This window comes from Gobio gobio (genome assembly GCF_949357685.1).
Source record: "Gobio gobio genome assembly, chromosome: 21".
In the NCBI taxonomy this organism is placed as follows: Eukaryota; Metazoa; Chordata; class Actinopteri; order Cypriniformes; family Gobionidae; genus Gobio; species Gobio gobio.
The window spans coordinates 49,216,372-49,235,371 of NC_137117.1; the positions used below are offsets into that span (position 1 = coordinate 49,216,372).

Consider the following 19,000-nt stretch of genomic DNA (forward strand, 5'->3'; position numbering starts at 1 on the left):
AATCTAATGCCTTAAGCCATCACATGCTCCAAGCACCTACTCCAAAGTTTCTTATGGCCCAGAGAGTCAGACTGTCAAAGCTTGAGATTTAAAATGGTTAAAAAAAAGAGGATGAAGGACCACAAAAAAGTTTTTATTTACCATAATATATGTTTGGCCTTCAAATCTAGTCACTTAATAGAACTGAGCCAGAACTGCAGTCACACATTGTTCTTATCCAGGCAAGGTCACCCCTAGCGCAGTGTTGAGTTTTGGGAAGGACACTGGTCCAGGATCAGTGCCAAAGGTTATTTTTCTTTTAGATGCTTCATGTGTACTGTGACTGAGAACTGCAGATTTCATCACAATAAAGCAAGAGTAACATTGATTAAACTGATATTTTAGATTTGGAAGACATTCTCTGCCACGGTTTTCTTCAAAGTCAACACAAAATGGTTTTAATGATGTTCACCCATTTTCCTTTTAATGAACTTGAGTGATACAGGCTGAAAAGTAAGAGAAATTGGTGGCATTATCTGAAAAGGAATGGTGGAGCAAGTGATTACATTAGATGGCTTGTGATGTGGTCTTTTTGAATGCTAGAGGTAAAAATAGCATTATGATGATAACGATGTGAGCTCGTGAGGCACTGATATTTTTTGCATACCTGACAACAGCACAAGATCCCACATCAACAGAGAGATTCAACAGAAGTTAAGCAACAGATTCGATGCAACTTGTCCTGGTTTTTCAACAGAAATAAGGATATATTTGTTTGTTTTTTACAGAAACCTGTAGACACAATGGCAATGGATCAGCAGTGTCTTCAGAGAGAGTGGGGAAGTTCATGGAGAACAGCCAGAGAGAATGAAAACATGAATTGTGAAAATGGATGGATGGATGTGAACAAAGGCGAGGATGACGAGGAGAATCCACTGGAGGGATATGAGCAGTGGGAAGAAGAGGAGCTACAAGTACAAGCACATGAAAGTGAGAACGCTGTTGATGACGGTGAAGGATGTAGTGTTTGTTTTTCTTTTATGCCTGCAAACAGTGACTCTGGACCTCTTCCAAAGCCAAACAGTCTCTTCATGTGTACAAATAATGATAATGCCAGTGATGAAGAGGATGCCAATACATTTGACCGTAATGTAGGGAATGCTGATAAATATAATGCCAAAGATAATGATGAAGGATATAGTAAAAATGTATCTGTTAGGTCTACAAATGGTAATGGTTTAGTTGCGGCATGTAAACATAAAGGCACTGCTAAAGATTTTGATAAATATGTTTATGAAGACGACTGTTTTGCTGCTACCTCTAACAGGTCCAATGACATTGGTGGTTCTGAAAAAGACTTAACTTTTAGAGATTTAACATTTAGAGATGAAGAGAAGCAGATGACAAATTCCAGCTTGGAACAGGGATTGCTAAATCAAGAGTTAGAGGAGGAGGAAGAAGATGAGGATGAATATGAAGGACATTGCAGTTCTGATGATTCTAATGATTGCGACATGTATCCCATTAAGCTATACTCTGATCCTGCGTACCCAGGTGCGGTCTTCAAGGCTCTGGAGAACATGATGTTGTGTTCGGTCCTCACTGACTTGACCATCTACACAGAGGATGGACATCAAGTCCAGGTTCATTCTATTGTCCTGGCTGCAGTCAGTTGCCTTATTCAGACGAGGCTCAGGCAGAAGCCCAGACAAGAACGGATTATGGCATTGTTTTTGGGGCCAGAGGTTCATGGTTCAGGGTTGGCTGCAGTGGTGGAGTTTGCCTATACAGGGAACATCAGCACTCTGAACAAAGACAATATGGCGTTGGTTTGTACTGCAGCTGTCAGCCTGGAAGCTCAGAGAGTTCTGGAACTCTGCACAGAGAAAGAACAAAGAGAACAGGACAAGGCAAGAGGGAAGAAAGAAGACAGAAAAATGATTTCTACTGAGGAACATATGAAGGATAGTCTACAGCATATCAGACAGCTGTGGACACAGAGAGTGGGATGTGACGTGGAGCTTGAAGTAGAGGGAAGAGTGTTTCATGGTAAGACCGAGGTTTGAGTTTCCTATGCATAAATCTAGATGATGCCTTCATATCGTAGATATGTGGATATCACAGGGTTCCTGCAGGTTTCACCAAGTCAAATTTAAGACTTTTTAAGACCATTATGAATTAAATTTAAGACCTATATCACACAATAAAAAACATACAAAGAAAATGCAGAATCACTAAATTACGTGCAAAGCAAATTAATTTATTCAAATTGAACAAAGTATTAGTAAACTTGCACTTCCTCATAGCTCAATCTCAGGATTTCACTAATATATATATATATATATATATATATATATATATATATATATATATATATATATATATATATATATATATATATATATATATGTATATTTTATAATTTTTTTTTTTTTTTTCACTCCTTCTGAAATCAATTTTGTGGTGGTCATTTCCAGTTTTGTTGTTTTTTTCATAGGATGCCACATTTACCATATTAGATGCACAAGTCACACATGACAATAAAACAAACAAAATGCATGAATCTTGTTTGGTATTACAAAAAAAGGCTGGTCCAGTGGTGTGCTATCTAGCTTTAATAACATTATCGCTTAGGGTGGGAAATATGACCAAAATCTTACAAGCAATTGCTTAATATAAGTAAAAAGTTCTCAAGTAAATGGTCATTAATAAAATAATAACTTATTTACCAATTACAATAGGACAAATAAATACAACCTAAAGATACGGATACAAAACAGTGCTTTAAGTTGAAGTACCGTTTTTTCCCTGTTGTTGTTGTTTGTTTAACATTAACACACAGACAGGATCGGGTATGGGTTATATTAGTATGCTTTCACTTTAAGAACTACAGTAATGTGCAGATCCAATATTGACACACGTACCAAACTTTTTTACTCAAGAGTCAAGACATAACCGCCAATAAGAACATAGGGATATGAATGTGTGTATGATTGTTCAAGAGTAAGCCTAGAAATAGACACATTCGGTATACTTGCGCGAGCTGACAGGCGGCATGCGCGTGCACAAAATCCACAGCCAGTCTGACATCGGTCTGTGTGTCTACCGAATTGAGTTTGTGGTTTACACCGCTTTTATTAACTCTTTTTAGTGCTATCGGACGTATCATACTTTTGTTTGGTCATTATGCGAGATGGCAGGTGAGAAAGATTCACCTTCGCTTTCACGATCGCGTGAACTGGAAGAACCGGAGAACTGAAGCTGAAGAATAAAATCGGTTTGATGCATCTGTGGTACAATCCGAAAGAGACCCGCGCCAATAACATGAAAGCTGATTGGCTGCAATATAAGATGCATGCTGGTCTCATTTTTAGTTGTAATTAGGGATCGACCGATATGGATTATTTAGTGCCGATGCCGATTTTTTTTCTTGAGCCGATGCTTTTGCTCCCTCAATTTACATCATAAAAATGACACGATGATCATGATTCACAATTTTACAAGTCTCAATTTAAAAAAAGGAACATTTATTGAACTAAAAAAACTATATTTAACAAATAGTAAAAACAGGTGAGGTAGAACAAGAAAAAAAAAGAGTTCAGTGGTGAAAATAAATATTTAAAGGGTTAGTTCACCCAAAAATGAAAATTCTGTCATGAATTACTTACCCTCATGTCGTTCGACACCCGTCAGACCTCCGTTCATCTTCAGACACAAATGAAGATATTTTAGGGTAAATCTGATGCTCTGAAAGGCCTCCATTGGCACAATGCACTTTACACTCTCAAGACCCTTAAAAGGTACTAAAGACGTCGTTACAAAGTCCATCTCACTACAGTGGTTCTAAAATAACTTTATGAATCAGCGAGAATAGTTTTTGTGCGCAAAAAAACCCTAAATAACGACTTATATAGTGATGACGATTTCAAAACACGGCCTCATGAAGCTTCGAAGCGTTATGAATCAGTGAGTCGAATGATGATTTGGATCGCGTCTCAAACCGCCAAACTGCTGAAATTTGGCGTTTCAAACCGCTGAATCGACTCACTGATTCATAACGCTTCGAAGCTTCATGATGCCTTGTTTTGAAATCGTCATCACTATGTAAGTCATTATTTAGGGTTTTTTTGCGCACAAAAAATATTATCGCCGATTCATAAAGTTATTGTAGAACCACTGTAGTGAGATGGACTTTGTAACGACGTCTTTAGTACCTTTTAAGGGTCTTGAGAGTGTAAAGTTGAGCCAATGGAGGCCTTTCAGAGCCATCAGATTACAACTAAAATATCTTCATTTCTGTTCCGAAGATGAACGGAGGTCTGACGGGTGTCGAACGACATGAGGGTGAGTAATTAATGACAGAATTTTCATTTTTGGGTGAACTAACCCTTTAAGCATAAATAAAATAATGACACTATTGCACACAGTATCAACAAGCAAACAGCATAATAAAGTGCACACTGACTGTACTATACTTAATTTTAAAACTATTTACAACCTAGTCATTTAATGCTTATGTGCACTTAACTTATGCTGCGTTCCAGGCAGGTTTTTGAGCCCGTAAATTACAACTTCAAACCACGACTCACGACTTTGTAGTGTTCCAGGCAAAGTCACGCCAAACTGCCTGAGCGCAAGGAATTGTGTGGTAGTTTGATGTAAACAAAGCGTGGCGGACCGTACGGGGTGTATGCTCATTTACAATCATTTCTATCGCCAAAGGTGCTTACTCCTTGCTTATTTGAGGGAAACGGAGGAGAAAAACAGCGCAGACGTCAAGAAATGCTGTAATACCTTTTATTTTACGTTATTTGTATATTTGTTTTATAAACACCGCATCCGTAGGGGGCTGCCATTGTTGCTTCGCGGGCTATGTGACGTCAAAACTCGTAACTGGGAGTACATCGATCTAGTACGAGTTCACGGGTGGGAAGTCACGGGTTTGACTGCCGTTCCAGTGCACTTTCACGGGTAGAAGGTTGGAAAAACACGGGTTACGGGTTGCCTGGAACGCGGCATTAATCTCTTGTAGAGCAACACCAGCGGTAATTCAGGAAAAAAATCTCCCAATGCTCCACGTGAAACTTCGGTCTTCCGACCTTTTACCATTGTGTCAATTCTCAATTTATTTTGATTAATATGCGTGAGGGAGCAAGACAGTTTGAAGACGAGCAGAGTGGGCACGCTTTCTGCTCGTTCTCTCGTCAGAGAAGCGCAACAGTCAGTCTCATCACTTACCGATCAAATATGGCTTTAGCAGGATAAAAATTCGCTTTGACAGCCGCCAAAGAACACAATATGTGGCGGCCGGTGTTGATTCTGTGGCGACTTAGTCTATGTGTGGGAAACACTGGAGAAACACACGCACATGTGTCTAAATCTCAGCCAGGTGGTCGCTGAATAAAACTCCCACAAATACCACGGTACGTCGGCATTACTTAATCCCATGACCAGTGTTGGTAACAGCTACCGTATGCCTACGAATAGCCTACAACTGAGCTATCTGCAGCTCCCTAAATACAATGGCAAGCAGTTTTATAGATGAGGCATTCAGCATTTGCGTTTTCCATTTGGACGCACAAACTTGCTTAGCTATAGTTGCAAGCACATATAGAGCAACGTGTTTCCACTTTCAAAGTGTATGGCAATATTTCAACTTAATCAAACAGTTAAAAGATGCTTTGAAAGTTTAAAACTTATCGTTTTCTTGAAGAGCAGATTCCCCAGCACTGCTAGTGGGCGAGGGGCAGTGCATGAACTGCAGTGTCTCCAGCAACTCAGAACTGCCTGTGGACGCCTGTCTGTAAATAATGCCGGGGAAAAATATCGGCGAACACAGCAGCCTTGTATCGGCAGATGCCGATACACGTAAAAATCGCAAATATCAGCCGGCCGATATATCGGTCTAACACTAGTTGTAATACAGCGAACTATAGTAGGACTAGCGAAAGAAAGAACTACAACAGCCCAGAATAAACACACACACACACACACAAAAGCGCTGCGTGAGTATTTCAATGAGCATTAGAGGTAGCGTTACATGGACGTAGGATAATTTAAGCTCTGTTTAAAACTATTTAAGACCTAGAACTCAATACTTCAGAGAATTGAAGACTTTTTAAGGCCTAAAATTTAGATTTTGAAATTTAAGACATTTTAAGACTTTTTAAGACCCCACGGGAACCCTGGTATTAATTTGATGTCCTCTGCATTTGCGAAACTGCTCATAAAGTTTTATTTATTCCCCACCCTCATGAAGCTCAACGGGTGCTCCTGGTGGCCAGCAGTGACTACTTCAGAGGCATGTTTACCAGCGGAATGAAGGAGAGCAGACAGGAATTGGTTTTCCAAGATGGCGCTGCCCTGCAGGCGACATGGAGGAGAGTTCTCGCTGCTCATTACTTGTTTGTTTTTTCTGTGCTTGTTCTTTTGCAAATACAATAAATTGTGCGCGTATTATGCATTAAGTTGGTTTTGCGCGAGTATCAGCTGGAAAGGACCACGATTAAGATGGAGGAATATGGAACTGGTGATGTTGGCGTGGCTAATGATGACTAGCTGCGCTGCGTTTGGAGCTACACATGAGTTGGCAGACTTCGGACCGCTGTTATACAGCAGAACGGAACTTCTGGATCTGCGGAGTTGTGGCGGGGTACCATCGATCAACCTGATGAAGGATATACCTAAGGAGCTACTGCGTCGGCCGAGGCCTGCCCCTTGTCGTGTCAGGAAGCGGGGCAAGAGAGGCGGCGTTAGGCAGCGTATCCGTAGAGCCAGCAAATTACCGTTGCCACCAGTGTTACTCTGCAATCCTCGCTCCCTGCGGAACAAGCTGGATGAGCTGCGTACACAAGTTGGAGTTTGTTACGAGTATCGTGAGTCTGGATTGATGGTTTTTACTGAAACTTGGTTGTCTAATGAAGTTCCAGACAGTTTAATACAAATTAATGGTTTTTCGCATGTACGTCTGGACAGAGATGAGAACTCTGGAAAAAAGAGAGGTGGGGGAGTTTGTGTATATATTAACGAAAGCTGGTGTCGTAATTTTGCAATTAGAGACAGCATATGTAATCCTGATCTAGAATTATTGTGCATTACATTACGGCCATACTATTTACCAAGAGAATTTACAAACATTTTTATTTGTGCTGTGTATATTCCACCTAGTGGGAATATTAGCAGGGCAGCCAGTCAAATTACTGACTGTGTTCACAGGCATTTACAAAACAAGCCTGATGCACCTTTATTGATCCTTGGTGATTTTAATCAGTGTGGACTGGAGAGGTCCTTACCAGGGTTTTTTCAATATATAAAGTGTGCTACGAGGAAAGATAATACTCTTGATAAGTGTTATGGTAACATTAAGGATGCATATGTTGCTAAAGCCAAACCCCCCCTAGGTAACTCAGATCACAACGTTATCCATCTGCTCCCTACTTACCGATCAGTTTTTAAGTCCCACAAACCAGCACCCAAGGTGGTAAAGGTGTGGTCCAATGACAGTATAGAGGAGCTGAAAGGATGTTTTCTTGGTACAGACTGGGACATTTTTTATCAGGATGCAGATATAAACATGGCCACTGAATCAATCACGGCATATATTTCCTTTTGTGTGGACTCAATTATACCTCAAAAAGTTGTGAGGTCATATCCGAACAATAAACCGTACATTACACGGGGGATTAAAGATTCTATAAAATTGAAAAAAGTTGCCTTCAAGTCGGGGGATGTTGTGGGACTGAGGTCAGCACAAAAAGACCTTAACCGGCAACTGAGGTCAGCGAGGATACAATATAAGGATCGGGCTGAACAACATCTGCTAAAATCAGACACAAAAGGACTGTGGAACTCAATTCGGGGAATGACTAACATGGCTCCAAAAAGGAAACCAATGGTAGCCTGCAACGAAAGGGAAAAAGCAAATGAACTGAATGAGTTTTACATGAGATTTGAGACTGATACTTCTAAAGAATGCAGTGAAATATTAGATAAAATAAATCATAATAGTGGTAATGATAGAATATTAATAGATTCAGGTACTGTTATAAGGGTTTTTAAAAATTTGCATTTTAACAAAGCAACAGGACCTGATGGAATGTCATGTTTTCTTTTAAAGACGTTTGCTGAGGAGCTCACACCAGCCTGGCATAGCCTTTTTCAGCTCTCACTTGATTCACATAAAATACCAGAGCTCTGGAAAAAATCAATTATAATTCCAACTCCTAAAAATTCTTCTCCTCAGGACAATAATGACTATAGGCCGGTGGCCTTGACATCTAATGTCATGAAATCTTTGGAAAAGATTGTTGTAGGAGAGCTGCGAAGACAAGTGGAACCATCTTTAGATCACTATCAGTTTGCCTATAAAAGTAACCGTGGTACCAATGATGCTATTTCAACATTAATGCACCTTGTTTTGAGGCATCTGGAAAGTCCAGCTGCTTATGCTAGGTTGCTTTTTATAGATTTTAGTTCTGCGTTTAATACGATTCAACCGCATATTTTGCTGGAGAAACTATATAATTTAAATGTTAATTCTTCTTTAATATCTTGGTATCATTCTTTCTTGATAAATAGGACACAACAAGTAAAAATCAACTCTGTATTATCTGATGTGGTAGTAAGTAGTACAGGGGCCCCACAGGGATGCGTAAGTTCGCCTTTCCTTTTTACTTTATACACTAATGACTGCTCCAGTCATCAATTACATCAATTCGTAGTGAAATTCTCAGATGATACGGCAATTGTGAACTTGTTAACAAAAGATTCCAGCACTGATGAGTATAAAGCAGCGGTGGAGGAGTTTACAGGCTGGTGTGATGCTCATCACCTCCTGATCAATGTTGAAAAAACAAAAGAGGTTATTATAGATCCCAGATCAGTGGGTGACAGGAGCTCTGTTGTCAACCATGGTCAGGAGATTAAACAGGTGGCTTCTTACAAATATTTGGGAGTCCACATTGACAGTGAGCTCAAATGGCACACACATGTCCAAAATGTTTGTTCAAGAGTCCATCAGCGCCTACACTTTTTAAGAAGGCTAAGATTATTTGGAGTCAGTAGTAATATTATGTATATTTTTTATAAGGCTACAATTGAGTCTGTCTTGCGTTATGGAATTATTATTTGGTTTGGGAACTTGACGGTGAAAACGAGAGCTCAAATAAGCAATTTGGTAAAGGTTGCAGGAAAAATAATGGGAGTAAGGACACTAAATACTCTACAAGAAATCTTTGATACGTCTATGATACAGCAGGTTAACAAGATTATATTGGACCCCTCACATGTATTGTACTCTGAGTATGCGTTGATGAACTCTGGAAGGAGATATAGGCTTCCTTTATGCAAGCATAATCGCTATAAACATTCATTTGTCCCGTTGTCGATAAAAGTGCTTAATGAGCAACTCTAATTATGGTAATCATGTATTAAATAATTTTTTTTTTTTTTTTTTTTTTTTTTTTTTTTTTTTTTTTTTTTTATTTTTTTTTTTATTATATAATTATGTGTATATATTTTTTTTTATTTTAATTTATATTTTTTATTTTATTATAGGTATTTTAATAAGAATTATCATGTTTGGAGAGTAGAGTTTTTCATGAATTGACGTATGTATGGAATGTATGTTTGTGTATGTTGATGTGCAGCAGTTCTCTCATCCAAAACAAATTTCTCCTAAGGGAGACAATAAATGGTACCTTGACCTTGACCTTGGTGTCTCTGCTGTTAGTCAGGGCTGCCAAGTTTGAGGCCCTCCTTCACTACAGCTACAGTGGGGCTCTTGCTCTTGGATGGGGCAGCGTGTTTGAACTCACCTGTACATCTCTTCAATTACAGTTTCAGACTGCCTACTCACTATGCCTTAACTTCCTGGAACAAGAAATAGACGCTTACAGCTGCCTGGATGTTGCATCTTTTGCAGAGGCCTATGGGATGGCTGACCTACTTGCACTTGCCAATGACTTTGTCTTGAGGCACTTTCAAGATGTGTCCATCACTCCTAAGTTCCGTGATCTTCCTGTAGAAAAATTGAAGAAGTACCTTAAAAGTAAATCCCTCTGTGTTCCCTCGGAGTTGCCAGTGTTTAAAGCAGTCATGACTTGGATTGAAGCCTTTCCCAGAAAACGTGTGAAACTCGCCAGGGAGCTGATGGGAACCATTCGGTTTTCCCTAATGACATTTAAGGAGTTCAATGAAGTCAAGTCTGTAACGTCTTGGCCGAGCATTGGTGCCAAAAATCTCTACAAGTCTCTCTTTAAAGAGTTCTCCAGTTCTTCAGATGTCCTGTCAAAAATCAGGGTCTACATGCCTAAAGACACTCTAGTCCTTGTTGGGGGGGAGAGGATCACTGATAATTTAGAGAAACGTAGACCCTGCAGGGAAATGTGGTTTAGCAATTCTTTGCAGAACCATGTTGGATTGGTGAAGAAAGTAGAGTGGAGGATGCTGGGAACTTTACCTGAGGAACCAAGATTCAGTCATGGAGTCGGGGCGATGAGGGGGAAGCTTTACGTAGTTGGTGGACGGCATTATTATGGCAAAGCTGATACCATGAAATGCACCTACATGTAAGATGAAATATGAGGTTTCTTCTGTCTAACCTTGTCCCAAGTGTACCCCTTTATACTATGAACTACTTGTTCAATCTTTGATCTAGGTACGATCCCATCCAAAACTCTTGGCAAAGGTTGGCTGATATGCATGAGAGAAGAAGCAGCTTCACTTTAGTCCTCCTGAATGGTAAACTATATGCTATTGGAGGAGAGAGAGACTCAGAGGTCAACATGGAGACTGTAGAGGTCTACTGCCCCAACACAAATTCTTGGAGGTTAGTAGAGTAAATAACAAACACAACATCAGCTGTTATTCTTGGTAATCACAGGCCACAGCTGCAAACTCTAATCTATGTCTGAATGTTGAACCACAGATCAAACCCTTACCCTAATATTTGATTTGTTTATGGATAAGGGTAGGCACTAGGGATGCACCGAATATTCGGCCACCGAAAATTTTCGGCCGAAAATGCCCCAAAAGTGCATTTTCGGTTTTCGGCCGAAAGACTTTTATCACCGAAACAACATGGCCGAAATGTTGTGATGACGCAAACAGAAACCGCGACCTGCACGTGCTTGTCTGAAGCAACATGTCTGCGGTGTGGACGTGTTTCAGTATATCTGAGAAACACCCACGTCTGCTTCATGCACAAGCACTGACAGTGAGAGCTCATGTTCTCGATGAGAAGAGAACCAGACTTCACTGTGAAACCGAACGCAATCTTTAACAGTGGGCATGTTTTAAGCGCGGAACACACTTCAATCTGGCGGCAGCGCGCGCGCGTGAACGCGATCATCTGTGAGCGCGATCGATCATCTCTTCCTAAAGAATAAACATGAATGAACATCTAAGGTGTGTTGAGGATACATTACAACTTACTGTCATGTGTATATATGTGGTGTAATCGCTCAATCAGTGTTTCAACGGCGGAAAGACCCTCAATATAACTGCTGTAAACTAAACAATGTCATGTAGCATCACATTTACCTCAGGCACCTCAGTGTCCACAGCTGTTAGTTCACTAGAGAAATCAACTCTTTCACTAAATATATGACCTATATTAGCCGTTATATTCATTATATTCTACTTAACCTGTTAATGATATCTTGATTATTTCATGTATGTTTAAATAAAATGACAGACACTGTGTATAAATGATTATATTTCAACAACGAATTGGATAAAAAACTATTTTATAATTAGATTTAGAAGTTATTGCAAAAACTGCCTTATGTGAAGTGTACATGTTTGTGTACGATGTTATTTGAGTGTTGATTATTAGACCTAAAAATACATAGCAACTGAATTTAGGCTAATAGTTTGGGCTCTGTTTTTAACCTTTAATATTAATGTGCAAGTAAGGGCTCCCTATATAGTTTAGAGCAATATATTCAATAAACTTTTAGTTATAATTTAATTCATTTAAGGACAGACTTTTTTTTTTCAGTTAACCAATAAAAATAAATAAAAAGCAATTTTGTAAAACTGCTGTACCGAACCGTCAGTTTTGTGTACCGCTACACCCCTATTCTACAGTTAACATATAGGCAATGGCAGTATTTGCTTTGATACACTATTATGTTGAAGGCCTACAGAGAAAATAAATGTATCTTTAAGCAGTTGCACTTCTGAATGCACTTTCTTGTAGTCCTACAGAGAACAATTTTAAATGCACTAGACCTAAATGCACTTTGTTTTTATGAGAGGACATTTAATTTAAAAACCTTTCTGTAGGCCTGTACATTATTATTTAATGTACAAATGAGTGGGGTCAAGTTAAACATTTTAGTTTGAATTTTATTTTATACTGTGCATTGTTGCAATGTGCTAAATAAATATTGGCATAACTTGTAATTGATTTATTCTTTGAAATTTTAATATTAATGTATGCAATTGCAATGCCTTGATTTTAGTAAAGTTAGTACACATTCATAGCGATAAATGCAATGGTACTAATATTTGGCATAATTTATTTCGGTGTTCCGTTTTTTCGCTTTCGGCCTTGGTTTCCTCTTTTTCGGTTTTCGGTTTCGGCCAAGAATTTTCATTTCGGTGCATCCCTAGTAGGCACCATATTTAACTTTACATGGTAACAAGTTTAACAAGTTTGTGAGTGATAGATGTACTGTTTGTACTGTCTAAAGGTCTAATCTTCACTAAATGTTTTCCAGCAGTTTGTGTCACCAGGAATCGATCGACAGCCAGGTTAAAGGGTTAGTTCACCCAAAAATGAAATTTCTTCCATTAATGACTCACCCCAATGTTGTTCCACACCCGTAAGACCTCCGTTCATCCTCAGAACACAGTTTAAGATATTTTAGATTTAGTCCGAGGGCTTTCAGTCCTTTGAATGTAAGTGTAAGCACACTTTGCTGTCCACGTCCAGAAAGGTAATGAAAAAATTGTCATTGTCTTCTCTTCCGGCTTTGTTTGAATCCGCGTTCACGAGGCCACAGTGACGCTGCAGACGTAAGACGCTGTGACGTGTTATCTGGTGCGACAGAGCTTCGTTTGTAGTCTGAGGGAGACGCACGCTGTAAACAAGCTGTTCTACATTGTTTGTATTGCTATATTTTTTTAAAATGGTGTGTAAGTGTGCATGTCCCGGATGCCCTAATCGACAAAGATAACCAGATAACACGTCACAGCGTCTTACGTCAGCAGCGTCACTGTGGCGTCGTGAACACGGATTCAAACAAAGCCGGAAAGGAAGACAATGCTTAATAAAGTCTTAGTTTTTGTTATTTTTGGACCAAAATGTATTGTCGACGCTTCAAAAGAGTCTAATTAACCAAATGATGTCACATATGGACTACTTTGATGATGTTTTCATTACCTTTCTGGACGTGGACTGCAAAGTGTGCTTACACTTACATTCAAAGGACTGAAAGCCCTCGGACTAAATCTAAAATATCTTAAACTGTGTTCCGAGGATGAACGGAGGTCTTACGGGTGAGGAACAACATTGGGGTGAGTCATTAATGGAAGAAATTTCATTTTTGGGTGAACTAACCGTTTAATAACATTACTTATTTTACTTATATGTCTTGTATGTATATCCCTCATATCCACATTAATTGCTTAACATGATTAATTATAAATGTTGTTTTAGGACTAATAATGATGTTGATTCCGAATCATGTCGTACTTCACTAAATAGCTTTGTTCAGAGTAAGAGTAAGATAAATGTAAATATCATAGAACAAATTGCAAATGTATTGCAAAAGTTAAACTCTTCCTAATAGCTTGGTCATAAGAATGAGTGATGTTGGTAAACCTTCTCTTCAAAGCCTTTATTTTTTAATTCTCTACTTCTCCAGTTTTGCCCGCCCATTAGACCAAGCTCTATGCTGTCATGCAGCCAGTGTATGGAATGGCACAATCTTCCTATCCGGAGGCTTAAACAGCCAGTACCAATGCCGGTCATCTATGATCCTTTACCACCCAGAACAAGGATCCACTTACCTGGCTGAGATGACAAATGACAGAGCGCTTCACTGCATGGAGACCCTAGGTGACCGTCTGTACGTGGCTGGAGGGGTTTCATGCGATGCTGATGGACATCTGGTAGATCAATTAGCCTGTGAGGTCTATGACCCTGTGGCCAACTCCTGGAGTGCCATTACGCCATTCCCAGTGCCTCATGTTGGGTCAGCATCAGCAGTCTTAGAGGGGAAGATCTACATCATCGGAGGCTACTGCCATGATAACTACAATGATACCAAATCAGTGCACCGCTATGATCCTGCAACAGAACGATGGGAGTACATGAGCATGACACCAGGCCCAAACGCATGCATAGCTGCCTGTGTGCTGCCCATGCCTACTCACCTTAGAAAGTAAGAATACGATAAATTGTCAATACACTAGGGCTGCACGACATATCGCTTTAGCATCGATATTGCGATGTGCGCACCTGCGATTGTCAGTATAGGGATCGTAGTTGATCTGCGATCCGTACGGGCTAACTGCCCCCCAGATTGTGATTCGTGATTCGCGGATTAGTTGCAAAGTTTAACCATCATAGAGTGAATGTTTTATCGTTTGTATGTGTTTTTACATCCTGTCAGTTTAAACATCAAGCTTGCGCACTGTTTTCTGACACAGAGCCACGCAGACACAAGTGAACACCAAATCCAGTTCTCTTTCTCTTCTTTTTGAGCTTGAACAAATCTTGCATGCAAGAAGTCAAAGTGCCTGTCTCGGTGAGTATCCTCGGAAACACAGTCGCTAACTAAGTTAGCTGGATTTGACTGGTTCTTCGACGCTCATCCTGGACTTGCTGTCATAGCAACAGCTCCGTAAACTTAAACCTGCCCGCGAGCAGCTTATTTCATGTAAACAGGATTAGATTGCTTCTTTTTAAGCAGCGTTGATATTTAAAATTTGTCCCAATCACAGATATTTTATAACAAGAGTTCCTTACTGAACCAGGGGCAAAAATAATAATTTAAAAATATATTTAAAAATAATATTATGTTGTGTATAGACACAGCCACTTGATTGAGAGATTTATTTGTTATGGAATAATTACTTTATAATTTTATTGCAGGCTTACACACATGCTGTAACGTCAATCTGAGCCGTGCATTAATTTGAGTGGTGACAGATATTATGGGATGGCTTGATCCAGCGCAGGAGATGAGGATAACTTGATCTTGACCCTTAAAAAACTTTAATACTGTCACGTTACGAATCTGCTTCAAATTGAATTAAAAATGTTATGAATTGCTAATTACAACATTGAAATAAAAATGTAAAGGATGTACAAATACTATAAAATTGTGAATATAAATAATTGGGAATCATGTTTTAAAAAAAACATTTATCATTTATGTAATGGTTAGTGTGAAGCTGGTAATGCCTTTTTTAGTCTTCTCCTTCGTTTTATATTTTAGACATTAATTTATTTAAAAAAAACAATGAGATGTGCTGTGCTAGTGGAAACAACAGGAGACCATGATACCGCGACTGTCAAGACGGCTCGCACAGTGATTAGAGTACAGCGCTATGCAACTCGCATCGCCGCAAATGAGTAAAGCAAGCCAACACGCAAACTGCCGCAAGTGAAACTGAAAATAGGCTAAGTCTTAGATGCCCCAAAACACAATCTTCTTCATTAAAACTAATGAGACGAAATGCTCTTACCAGTGCTCAGGTCGCTCGTTCTCATATTGCGGTCTTTGATCTAATGAGCTGATGAATAAATGCAGCTCTTATCTGTTGCTTTCGTTGACGTGACCTTGTTAAATGTGCATATAGCGCGGGAATTGAAGATCGGATTTATATTCATTTTGTGGAGAGGTGTAAGGGAAGACTACCTGCATGTTTATTTTTCATTTTTATTTGTTTAGATTGTGTAGCCCATTTCGTTTGCGTGCACCGTTGCGAGCATCATCAGCCTGCCTCAGCTTGTCAAAAATGCCTGTGGTGGTGATGGTGATAGTAGGCTAAACGTTTAAACTAACATTGTGATGATGCTTGAAATGTTTTATATCGATGGATTTTATTATAAGCAAGACCCAGTGTGGATTTAAGAGGCTAAATTGATCAAACATGTGGTTAACTCACTGTCGGCTGCTTGGTAGTCACTTTAAAAAACAAAAACTTTAATTTAACAAACAAAAAAATGCTTCAAAAATGTTCCTAAATTAACTTAATAAAGAAACGAAACTAAATATAACTACTTTGACATTAAAACAAAGCTGAACTATTTTAATGGCTGCAACAGTGTCAGTGTGTAATAGGGAGGATAACATATATTTTTTTTTAAACAGTCGGACTAGGGTCGAGAATTTTGATTAGCTGTCGGACACGGGCTAGGGCCTTAGCGTCTCGGGCTAGGGCCTAGATTTGAGGCCCGTGCAGGGCTCTAGTGTTCATCACTAATGTGCAATCATCACTTATTTAATTCATTAACAATACAATTGTTATCCAATTATCATGCTGGGAACTAGAAATGTTCTAGAACTCATTCAGTTTGAGTTCTGTTTCAGTCATTGTGTCCACATAACGTTCGGTATTATTTGAGTGCAGTGAACTCGTTTTTATTTAGTACATATGACTGTCAGGTTTAAAGTGTACATAAACATTAGCCTTTACACACATTGTCTTTTGAAATAAGAAAACGCTATACTTATTCAAAGAACCAGTTCTGTATTTACCCTTGCACTGCAAACAAGCAGAGACCGTCTCCAAAATGCATGCAGGACTTCATTCACTAACGATCCACTTGAATTACAAGGCTTAGTCACAGGCTGTTAGTATAAAGTTCAGGCTCTGGTATAAAGTATAGGCAAAAGAACGTCTTTGGAATGTTACAGAAGGAACGCATGAAGAGAAACGTTAAAATGCAGATTCTGCTTGGAGTTTACACAGATTACTTTTTTTTTTTCTTCAGTTTTTAAGCCCAGGATAAAAGCATTGCTTATGCACATTGTAGTCTTATAAAATCTGGCATAAAGCTGAGAATTTTTTTAATATGTATATAATATTTGTTTTGAAGTTTGTTTCTAGAATAAACACAAATAAAGGAAAATTGTTTCTTCCTACTGTGTGCATTCTCTTTGTTAAGAAGCATTCTTCAATACTGTGATATCAAAATGCTCCATTGGCTTAAACTTAACAAGTCAAGATCTCAATTGGGTGACAAAGAAAGTTTGGGTTAAATAAGCGCATTATTGTCAACATGTTCTTCATTTTTGCAAATTGAGGACCAATTTTATCCATTAATCAACAGTGTCACAAATACAGTCAACCAAGCTTATTTTGTATTTTGTCTTATTAGTCGATGGTTTATTTGCGATAACACAATGAAACATGCCAATTGTGCGGACATAATTTTTCGCCTGACTGTCATGCAAAGAAATTACAAACACATGCAGATACCAAGTTTGATGTTTTGTTCTTCCCTCATTTTTAAAATATTTTGATTGTTATCCTCAAATTGATGATGGTTTAACCCCTAGAGTCTGAGCTGTTTTGGGGCCCTTTAGAAGTTTTGACATGCTCTGAGTCAGTTTTTTTCAGTTGCTTATAAACACATAAATGGCAAAAGTGTAATTACACTGTATTCAGCACAAACTGGGCTACCATAATATGTGAGCAACATGTATGTTCATGCCTGTATTTTTGAGAGAATAATGTTTATGCATAATTAAAAAAAATTATAATAATAATTAAGGCTTCAAAACAATAGAAATGTGTTCACAAAACCTTTGATTATTGGGTGTTTTTGCATTCAGTTTTTGCTTCAAACTGATGTGAGAATCATTGAGCCTACTCATTCACATAAAACAATATATTCATTTACATTTTGTAAAACACTTTTTCTTTACTCAGGCCTTATGCGAGTAGGCGAGAACGAACCATTAATAATAATGTGATCACTCCTGAGAAACAAAGACCTGCATAATAATGAGCTGCATAATAAATGAGCTTCAGGTAGGCCTACTAGATTTTAGGTTTACTAGATAAGTACAGTAACAGTAAAAAAAAAAAAAAATTGTTTTCTGGGTAAAATTCTAAATGTTTTTTACTTAAAGTTTTTACTTAAAGCAAGCTAAATTATCTGCCAAAAAAAAAGAAACAAGATTTCAATCAGAAATGTTTTTGAAAGAAGAGCTAAAAAAATATCATCAAATATCATTTCGAGCTTCAGTCAGAAACACGTGAAATGCATGAGCCAGCACTAAGGCTATTGTCTGCTATATTGGTATCAATTATACTAATATATTTATTATACCAGTCTGTTATATTATATCAAATATATTAAAAAACATTGATTAAAATTAAGATAGAATTTATACAAAACGAAATTCACTGTAAAAAAGGCAATTAACACTCAAATATCATTTCCATCTTCAGTTCATTTATGAGACGCGTGCAATACAGCGCTAAGGCTATTGTCTGTTATATTGACTTCTTATAAAATAAGAAGCAACTATATTAAAAACATTGATTAAAATTAAGATACAATTTATACAAAATGAAAACAGTCTTTTTGCGTTTCATATTCACAGATGCTAACTGAATAAACTGACCACAATCAGCCCTGAATCAGCTTTCCGTGAGGAGAATTATTCCAGGATTATTCCTCAAAGCGAAGTATCTGACCCATAGCTTCACTAGTTGTGTTTGCATGAGCTGATGTGTGTGTGGGCGTCGACGCATGGATCGTCTGTATTTGAATCTGAATGAGCGCCCGGTCCGTGGGCGTGGCCGAGAGATCTCAGAATATGTCGACCACTGATGTAGTAGGACGCAGAAGCACCGCCTCAAGCCCACCCACAGACTCGTGGAGCTAAACGATGAGGAGTCGAAGACACAGGTTGAGACTGCATTTGCAGACATATTGAGATTAAAACACAAAGCTGTGCCTTCTATATTGGATCCGACAGGAACGGTGCAACACACTTATGTGAGTAAAACATGTTTATATGTGTTAGTATTGCATTGTTACAGATTG

At 38.6% G+C, this 19,000-nt stretch overlaps 1 protein-coding gene across 1 annotated transcript; it reads left to right on the forward strand.

Annotated features, from left to right (window-relative positions):
• The first annotated feature begins 697 nt into the window (after nucleotides 1–697).
• On the forward strand, nucleotides 698–17,077 carry LOC307117300 (kelch-like protein 31). Its single transcript, XM_079802085.1, has 9 exons — nucleotides 698–969; nucleotides 1,534–2,028; nucleotides 6,239–6,383; nucleotides 6,538–6,832; nucleotides 8,222–8,357; nucleotides 8,745–8,891; nucleotides 9,710–10,547; nucleotides 10,637–10,807; nucleotides 13,854–17,077. Exons 1-9 carry the CDS (start codon nucleotides 783–785, stop codon nucleotides 14,374–14,376), a joined length of 2,937 nt encoding a protein of 978 aa, XP_079658211.1. The 5' UTR covers nucleotides 698–782; the 3' UTR covers nucleotides 14,377–17,077.
• The last annotated feature ends 1,923 nt before the right edge of the window (nucleotides 17,078–19,000 follow it).